At 58.7% G+C, this 8,456-nt stretch overlaps 1 protein-coding gene across 2 annotated transcripts in view; it reads right to left on the bottom strand.

Annotated features, from left to right (window-relative positions):
- The window catches only part of KLF8 (KLF transcription factor 8), a 43,230-nt gene that overhangs the window by 9,021 nt on the left and 25,753 nt on the right, over positions 1-8,456 (bottom strand). The window contains exons 2-4 of one of the 2 annotated variants that reach the window (XM_057383828.1): positions 6,459-6,506; positions 2,230-3,135; positions 739-795 (exon numbers count right to left, since the gene is read on the bottom strand). The exons of the other annotated variant lie outside the window; for it this stretch is intronic. Of the exons in view, the coding sequence (XP_057239811.1) occupies positions 739-795; positions 2,230-3,135; positions 6,459-6,506 (1,011 nt within the window). The remainder of the gene's footprint in view (positions 1-738; positions 796-2,229; positions 3,136-6,458; positions 6,507-8,456) is intronic. 2 annotated transcript variants of the gene reach the window in all.

Genomic DNA, 8,456 nt, shown 5'->3' with positions numbered 1-8,456 from the left:
TCACAGGCAGGGTCTAACAAACACTGTGACATGGGGAGAAATTCCAGCAGCAGGTGCCTCAAAATGAGCCGGGTACAGCTCCTCCAAAGTTTCACCTGGATGAAGCTTTAGGGAGACTCTGCTGCCCTTTCTGCTTTGTGCTGGGATGAGCACATTCAAATACAAATTTGAATTTTTGTGACCTGCAYGGGCAGCACAGGGACATTGAGCACCCCAGAGCTCCCACCCAGCCCAGAGGAGCTCCCTGGGTGGGATCAGCCCTGGTSCTGCCCTGCTCAGGAGCTGCTTGTCCCCACCCTGGCAGGAGGGACAGGGCTTGGTGGCCCCGTTCAGCTTTGCCTCTGCTGCTCTGAGGCCTTGGCAGCCCCTCACACTTGGGACAGGGATCAGGGAACCCTGCAATGGYTTGGGTGGGAAGGACCTCAAAGCCCACCCAGTGCCACCCCCCTGCCATGGCAGGGACACCTCCCACTGTCCCAGGCTGCTCCCAGCCCCAATGTCCAGCCTGGCCTTGGGCACTGCCAGGGATCCAGGGGCAGCCACAGCTTCTCTGGGCACCCTGTGCCAGGGCCTGCCCACCCTCCCAGGGAACAATTCCTTCCCAAGATCCCATCCATCCCTGCCCTCTGGCACTGGGAAGCCATTCCCTGTGTCCTGTCCCTCCATCCCTTGTCCCCAGTCCCTCTCCAGCTCTCTTGGAGCCCCTTTAGGCCCTGGCAGAGGGGGGGCTTTACAAACAGATCTCCCCTGTTCCTCAAGTTCCAGGTGCAAATTCTCTGTGCCTACCTTCACTTCCTCACACATTCCATGGTGGTGAGACCCCCCTGCAGTTGTTTATCCCTGCCTGGTGYCACCTCCAGCTGAACCTCCAAGGGAAAGATCAGACAGATCCCTGCTCCATCTCTGCACCTCCCCGCCCAGGACGACACCCAGGGTTTGCTTAGCACAGGCTGGGTGGGTTTTTTGCACCAGAGATCAAAATCCTGCTAAAACCAGCTTTGCCTTGGTGCAAACCCTGCAGGATGCCTCTCTTCCTCTGACCAAACAGATGGGTCTGTCTCAGGTCCACTTCCAACCTTCATCAGTCCCCAACATGACCAGCAGAAGGTAAAGAACTCAGCAGGAGCCAGAAACCAGGAGAACCTAGTACAGTTCCTACTCAGAAAACACTTAAATCCACAGGATGCCAGAGGGTGGGAGGGTGTCAGCACAGAAAGATCTCCCTAAACCTGTCCTGTTCGTACACACGTCCTGCACTCATGGTGGAGCAGGATCTGGGCCAGTCAGAGYCTCGGGGCTGATCTGCAGCCACTCCTGTGCCATGGCAAGAGCCCATAAACCTGGCAGGAAGCAGTGAAGAAAGGACTTTTCTCATTCACACACCCCCATGGGAAAAGGGTTTGCTGATCCATGACTGGTCAGCGCTGGGAGCAGCCCAGGAAGAGGGAGGTGTGTCCTGGCTCCAGAAGTGGCCATTTCCAGGCTCTCACTGGSATCTCTCATGTGGGATTTGCTTCCCTGGTGGATGTCATGGAATCCCAGATGGTTTGGGTTGGAAGGRACCTTCGAGATCATTTCATTCCAATCTTTCTGCCATGGGCAGGGACACCTTCCACTATCCCACAGTGCTCCAAGCCCCAATGTCCAGCCTGCCTTGGACACTGCCAGGGATGAGGCAGCTTCTTTGGGCTGATCCCCAACTCAAGGACTTGGACCAGGAGGTGTCCCTGCCCATGGCAGAGGGTGGCACTGGAAGGGCTTTAAGGTCCTTCCAACACAAACCATCCCATGATTACTCTGCATTGCCCTCCACAGCTCCTGCGAGAGAACAGGAAGGGTTAGTGGGAAAGGCAGAGTGGCTTCATGTGGCTGCCAGAGACAAGCAGATTCCCAGGGGCAGATCCGCAGGAGTGGATTCCCAGGAGCAGATTCCCAGGGGCAGATCCCCAGGGGCTGATCCCCAGGGGCAGATCCCCAGGAGCAGATCCCCAGGAGCATCCCTGGCTTTGCAGGAGCTCTCTCCCTCTTTGAGTGGCTTCTCTCAATGTATAAAGGGAGGGAGGAGAAAGAAGGAATCACACAGAGCTGGCGGGACCGACCTCTCTTCCTCCCTCCCACTTCCCTGGGGCTCCACCCAGAGCTTCCTCCCAAAAGGAACCCTCAGACGCCAAAGGCAGCCCCCACCCACCYTCAGGGTGCCCAGAACCCCCCAGAGCCCCCCATGAGCACACCTGGGTAGTCACAGTGGTGGATCCTCCTCTTCTCCAGCTCGGGGTTGTTGCGCCTGTTGTACTTGGGGGGCTGCAGCCCGATGTGGCCCTGGGAGAGGCCCCCGAYGCCGTTGGGGACCGGGGGAATCTGGGAAGACTGGACCAGCTTCAGTCCAAAGGTGGCTTCGTAGGACGGCGGGGGAGAGATGGTGTTGATGAGCTCGGGCTGGTTCTCGGGGCTGCCGGGCTGCGAGTTGGGGGGCGAGGGGGGCAGGCTGACCCCCGGCGTGGGGTAGAACTGCCCGGAGATGCTCCCAAAGCTTCCCTGTCCCTGGGTCACATGCGGATACTGCTTGAGCAGCCCCGCCGGCTGCCCGGCTCGCTGGGCCATACTGGCCACCGAGCCCGTGGCCATGGTGACCCCGCCGAGGCAGCTGACGGCCGTGGTGCCGCCAGAGGAGGAGGCCAGGGCCGGGATGTCGGCACCGGCAGCGCCCAGGGGCAGCTGGAAGAGCTGGGACTGCTGCGGGTGGGCGGAGAGCGGGATCTCGGCCGGCATCTCCTGCTTGATGAAGATGTTGTTGACCGCCACCGACTGGGGCATGCTGAACACGCTGGTGAAGTCGGGCAGGGTCTGTGTGGGGCCCGAGGCCGACGAGCAGGGCTGAGAGAAGCCAGTGCCCGGCTCGGTTTTGATCTGCGGGAAGGGGGCGGCGGGTTTGGGGGGCCGGTAGAGCCCCGTGCGCAGGTGGGTGGTGTCCGGCAGGATGACGTTGATGTTGACGCTGTAGGGTGCCGAGCTGGGCTTCTCCGTGGAGAAGAACTCGTCCACCACCGAGGCGCTCTCCCGGCGGTACTTCTTGTCCGAGAGCATCGGGACAGGYGGCACCTCGCTGGACAGGTACTTGTCCATCTCCGAGCGTGCCTGTGGCCAGAAACACGGACAAGAGAGCTGGGAAAGGTGACCTTGACACCCAGYGGGAGGAGGACAAGGTTCAACGGGGATTTGGGCAAGCAGGAAATGGAGGCAGCAGCAGGAACAGTGCAGGAACCTGAGCTCAGGTGATTTAGCTCCGGGTCTGACTCAGCCAGGCTCCCCAGGGCTGAATCAGCATCCTCTGCCCCACTTCCCCCTCCCTGATAACGCAGGGCAGCCGGGGACAGGATGAGGGAGGACAGAAATCCAACGTGGTAAGGGGGAAATGAGCTTTGGGTACATTTTGACCACTAAAACAAGAGGATTTGGTGCTGGGAATGGGATCAATCCAGTCAGGATCACACGTCAGAAATGATGGATCTGCACCTCAGATATGYTGGCTCTGGTCTCCTTTAAACTCAGCAGCCTGAGRAGTGTTTTATTCTGGGACAGTCTCRTTAATTAACTGAGGAATTCTGGGACAGTATCTTTAATTAATTTGGAATCATGTAGGCCTAGAAATCTAAGCGATATTGCCACTAATTTAATTAATTGAGAATAATTTGGGCCACTAATTCAGTGGGTTCTGAGCCTAAAATGGGAGCAGGCTTCCTGACTCACCTGGGCCGTGACTCAGCTCTGGCCTAACCTTTGGCTTAGTTCTGGTTTTACAGAGCTGTTTTTACAAGCCTGGCTCCTCCAAGCTSCCAGGACCTCCTGGTTCACCCCCCTGGATCCAGGCCCAACAATCCCRCAGCCTGGTGGAGCAATCCTTGAGGAAATCCATCCCCTGGCACTGGGTGATTCAGGTTCTGCTCGCTGTGGGTGCTGTGCAGAGCTCCAGCCCTGAATTACGTGGCTCTCCAAGAGTCAGAGCCCTGGGAGCCTCATTCCCACGGAGAGCAGCTGGAAAACCACCAGGGTTCCCTGGCAGAGCCTGGGCGCACTCCAGGAGCGGGAGCTGAGCTCAGCCCACACCCTGAGCTGAGCCTTCCAGCCCTGAACTGTGTCACCCGAGTGCCATGGGCCAAAGTCAGCCCTGCCRCCACCTCAGGGCTCTGAACAAAGCTGGGCAGGAGCCAAGAGATTTCCTCACTCTTTCCAGGGAAAGGATCACGGAGCTTCCAGYTCGTACGGAGAGCCTTTGCACCTCCGGGAGCTGTGCTGGCAGCACATGGCTGAGCTGGCGGCTACCCAGGCACGGGGACAGCCACAAAGCCACCCTGTGCCATGGGGAAGGAGCTCGGGAGGCCGGGCTGGGAAGGGCCACACTGGGGCTGGTGTGTGCACACACCGTGCTGGGAATCCCGTGGGATTAGGGAGTGGTGATGTGGGGAAAACACCTCCAAGGTCACCGGGTCCAGCCACGGCAGGTCCATCCTCGTCACACGTGGAGGTCCTGAAAGCTCTGACAGCCCCTCTGGAGAGGAAACCCTCACTCAGGAGGAGCCTAAAGCCACTCATGGAATCATGGAACCTCCTGAGCTAAAAGGGATCCAAAGGATCATCCAGCCCAGCTCCCAGCCCTGCACAGATACCCCAACAATCCCACCCTGTGCATCCCTGGCAGCGCTGTCCAAACGCTCCTGGAGCTCTGGCAGCCCCGGGGCTGTGCCCATTCCCTGGGGAGCCTGGGCAGTGCCAGTACCCTCTGGGGACAGAGGAACCTTTCCCTGAGATCCTTCCCAACCTCAACGCAGCTCCAGCCATTCCCTGGGTCCTGTCCCTGGTTCCTGCCCTCCCTCTTCACCCCGAGCCATCAGCGGGAGGCAGGGAAGGGACTCAGATCCTTCACCTCCATTCCATCCCCATGGAGATCTCCCACACCCATCCTGTCCCTGCTGCCCAGTGTGAGTTCCCTCCCTTGGGAAAGCCTGGCCAAGCCCTGGAGCCGAGCCCTGGGTGCTGTTGGCAGCCAGGCTGGCACGGGCCGGGTTCCCTGGGGAACCARCTCGCCCCGGGCAGTTTGGGATGCCACGCATTCCTGAGCAGTGAACGGCCCCACTTGGCAGCAGCAGGGGCAGGGCACGGTGCTGGTGCCTTTTCCTTCCACTTGTCCCTTATCTCCGGCATTTCCCTTTCTCACCTTCCCTTCCCAAGGGAACGGAATACAAATGGGGAAAGCTGTGGAGCTCAGAGGCCTTTCCAAACGGAAGGATTCTGTGGAGGGCCCAAATTTCAGATGCCAAAGTGGTGTTCTCAGCTGGACATTCCCTGTCCTGTCCCCTGTTTGGTGTCACCCAGCCTCTCTCTCCATGGCTACCCCTCCCTGCAGGGCAGAGCCTTTTCCCTGTCCTTCCATCAAAACACAGRCTCCTGGGAGAAGGGGTGGTGAGGGACACAGGGGTGGCTGTCACCACACAGGAGGACAYCAGCCCTGCCCCACTGCTCTGTGCRTCTGGAGGACCTGGACTGATCCCACCCCAAGGAATGCTCCACCACGACCCWGTTCTGCAGGAATCCCAAGTTCCAGAGTCCTTCCCACAGGGAGAAATGGGAACTTTTTGTTTGTGGCCCAGAAGCACCTGGAAAACACTGCCCAGCCAGGTGCTGGCACCTTGGACTCCAAAGCACTTCCCAACCAGAGCCCATCCAAACCCAGCAGCTGAGGGAGCTGGGAAGGGTCTGGAGCCCCAGGAGKGGCTGAGGGAGCTGGAAAGGGGCTCAGCCTGGAGCAAAGGAGGCTCCGGGGGGACCTTGTGGCTCTGCACAACTCCCTGACAGGAGGGGACAGCSGGGGGGKYSGGSYYYKSYYCMRGGRAMMRGGRMMRGRRGRRRRGGRAMSGSCYYMRGCTGGGMCAGGGGGGATATTGGGAAAATTCCTCMAAAAAAGGTTGTCCAGCCCTGGCTGGAGTCCYTATGCCTTCGGGGATTTAACAGCCACGTGGATGTGACACTTGGGGACATGGGAGGGGACACATGGTGGCCTTGGCAGTGCTGGGGATGGTTGAATCCCATGGTCCTGGAGGGCTTTTCCAAATAAAACAATCCCATGATCCTACAAAGTCCTCAGCTCGGGGTCAGTACAAGCGGGGTGACCAAGTGCCACTCCAGACCCCCAGGGTCCCTGGTGCTCACTCCTGGCTCCTGTCACACCCGCCAGGATCCAGTCCACGGACACACACAGGCCATGGAGGTGACAGTGCCACACTGGCACACAGGACTGGCAGAGATGAAGGGATGTGTCCTGGCTGGAAGCGGGGATGGAAGGAGGGAATGGAGWGGGAATRGGGAGTGGGGAATGTCCCAGCTCAATCCCTTGGGCACCTCTGTGTTTCCCCTTCCCAATGGGAGCAGAAGGACGCAGGGGAGGGAATGAGGGAAGCACTCACCTCCAGGATGAGTGGGGGCATCCGCTGGTCCATCCTCATGGGGTGCAGCTGTGGGCACACACGGCTGGGTTAGAGGGGTGTCCTCCCCCGGGACACAACCACCCCAAAGAGCCCCCAGATACCCCTGGCCAAGGGGGCACCACCTCCCAGAGCATCCCCAGACCTCCCCAGGGCCTCCAGAGCCGCCCCACCACCAGTGTCCCCTCCCACCCCACACCCCATGGCATGGAAGGAATTGGTGGTTGCTCACCAGGGGATGATGGTTGCCCACCATGGGTTGGTGGTTGCCTGCCATGAATTGGTGGTTGCCCACCATAATGTGGGTTGGTGGTTGCCCACCATAAGTTGGTTGTTGCCCACCATGGATTGGTGGTTGCCCACCAGGTGGTTGCCAACCAGCTCCTCTCCCCTCCCAGTTTGGGGCCACATGCACACATTGGGATTGTCACCTAGACCAGCACAGCCTCAAAACCAGCACGGCTTTCTCTCTCTCACACAAAATTAAATTTTGGAAAACCAAATGAATTTTCCCATTTTTGAGGTGTTCATGACCTGGGATTGCACCGAAAGGAAGGATCTTCCTTGCAAGGCCAGGACAGACATGGARCCCCACAGCACTGAGAGGATGGATGTCAACATTCCTGAGCTGGGAATGCTGAGAGCTGCCATCCCTGGAGATCCAAGGGCTCCACATGTCCATGGGAGCACCAGAAGATGCTGAATCAAGAAATCCCTGGGCGTTTGGGGTTCAAAGCTCTGTTCCTATCACTGGAAGAACCACCTTGAGGAGCTCCTGCATCCTCCAGCCCAGCTCCTTCCCAGGTCATCCCAAGCCTGCAGGGGCATTCCAGCTGCTGGATCMTCTTTTTGGGATGAGCCTCAACAGGAGACCAACAAAGCCTCTGCTCTGCTGGCTGTTGGAGCCGAGCCTGCTGAGGGGGCAAACTCTGAGGGAAAACTGAAAAAAACCCCATGGACACAGCAGCTCTGCAGCCCCCTCGGTCAGATCCGTGGACATGGGGTCCCTGCAGGCCCCTCAGATCCATGGACACAGAAGCTCTGCAGGCCCCTCAGATCCATGGACATCTCTGCAGCCTCCTCATCCAGTTCATGGATGTGAGGTCCCTGTATMMCCCCTGTCCATCCCAAGCAGGTCCWGGAGGAGTGGAGCCRCTCCAGAAGGGCCTGTGGTGGCTTCCCATGGGACAGCAAGGACCTGCAGTGATCAGCCCATCCCTTCCTCCAGCCACAGGTGGGGAATGAACCATTTCCTGGCTTTTTGGGGGGGAAGGATTTGTGAGCTTATCCCACAGCCAGGGTGCTCAATGCATCCCGACAGTGCACAARATGTCACCTGATGGGGAACTGCATCAGAGCCTTCCAGATGAAGAGCCACTGGTGTTTTAGTGGGATCACAGATCAGGCCATCCCTGCCATCACTGGGGCTTGGGATGGGGACAGGAGGCTCCAGCAGCCACCATGGGAGTCATGTTTCAGGGACAAGGGGAACACCAGCAAACCTTCTGGGAGGGACTGGGATTGTTCAGAGATTCAGGATGGTTTGAGCTGGAAGGGACCTCAAAGCTCATCTCAATCCACTGTCCAGGCTGCTCCCAGCCCCAATGTCCAGCCTGGTCTTGGGCACTCAAAGGGATCCAGGGGCAGCCACAGCTTCTCTGGGCACCCTGTGCCAGGGCCTGCCCACCCTCACAGCCAGGAATTCCTTTCCAGTATCCCATCCAAACCCACTCTCCTTCATTTGAACCCATCTTTGGTGTGGCCAGGAAGGAAAAGCCAACAAGAAACTCCTCTCACATAGCCAAAGCACAGAATTCCAGGGAGCTTTTCCCCTCTAAGTCCCTCAAGTTTGACCCTGGGAGAGCAGCTCCTCCACTTGCCAGAGAAAAGAAAACCAAAATAAAAATGAGAAGGAAAAGACACAAACCAGCACTTTGCCCACTCCAGTAAGGCCACTGGACACCAGTCTGTGTCACTGGA

Source organism: Malurus melanocephalus, unplaced genomic scaffold, assembly GCF_030028575.1.
Source record: "Malurus melanocephalus ecotype Western Australia unplaced genomic scaffold, MMel_1.1 scaffold_664, whole genome shotgun sequence".
NCBI lineage: Eukaryota > Metazoa > Chordata > Aves > Passeriformes > Maluridae > Malurus > Malurus melanocephalus.
This window is presented reverse-complemented; position numbering and strand designations above follow the sequence as displayed.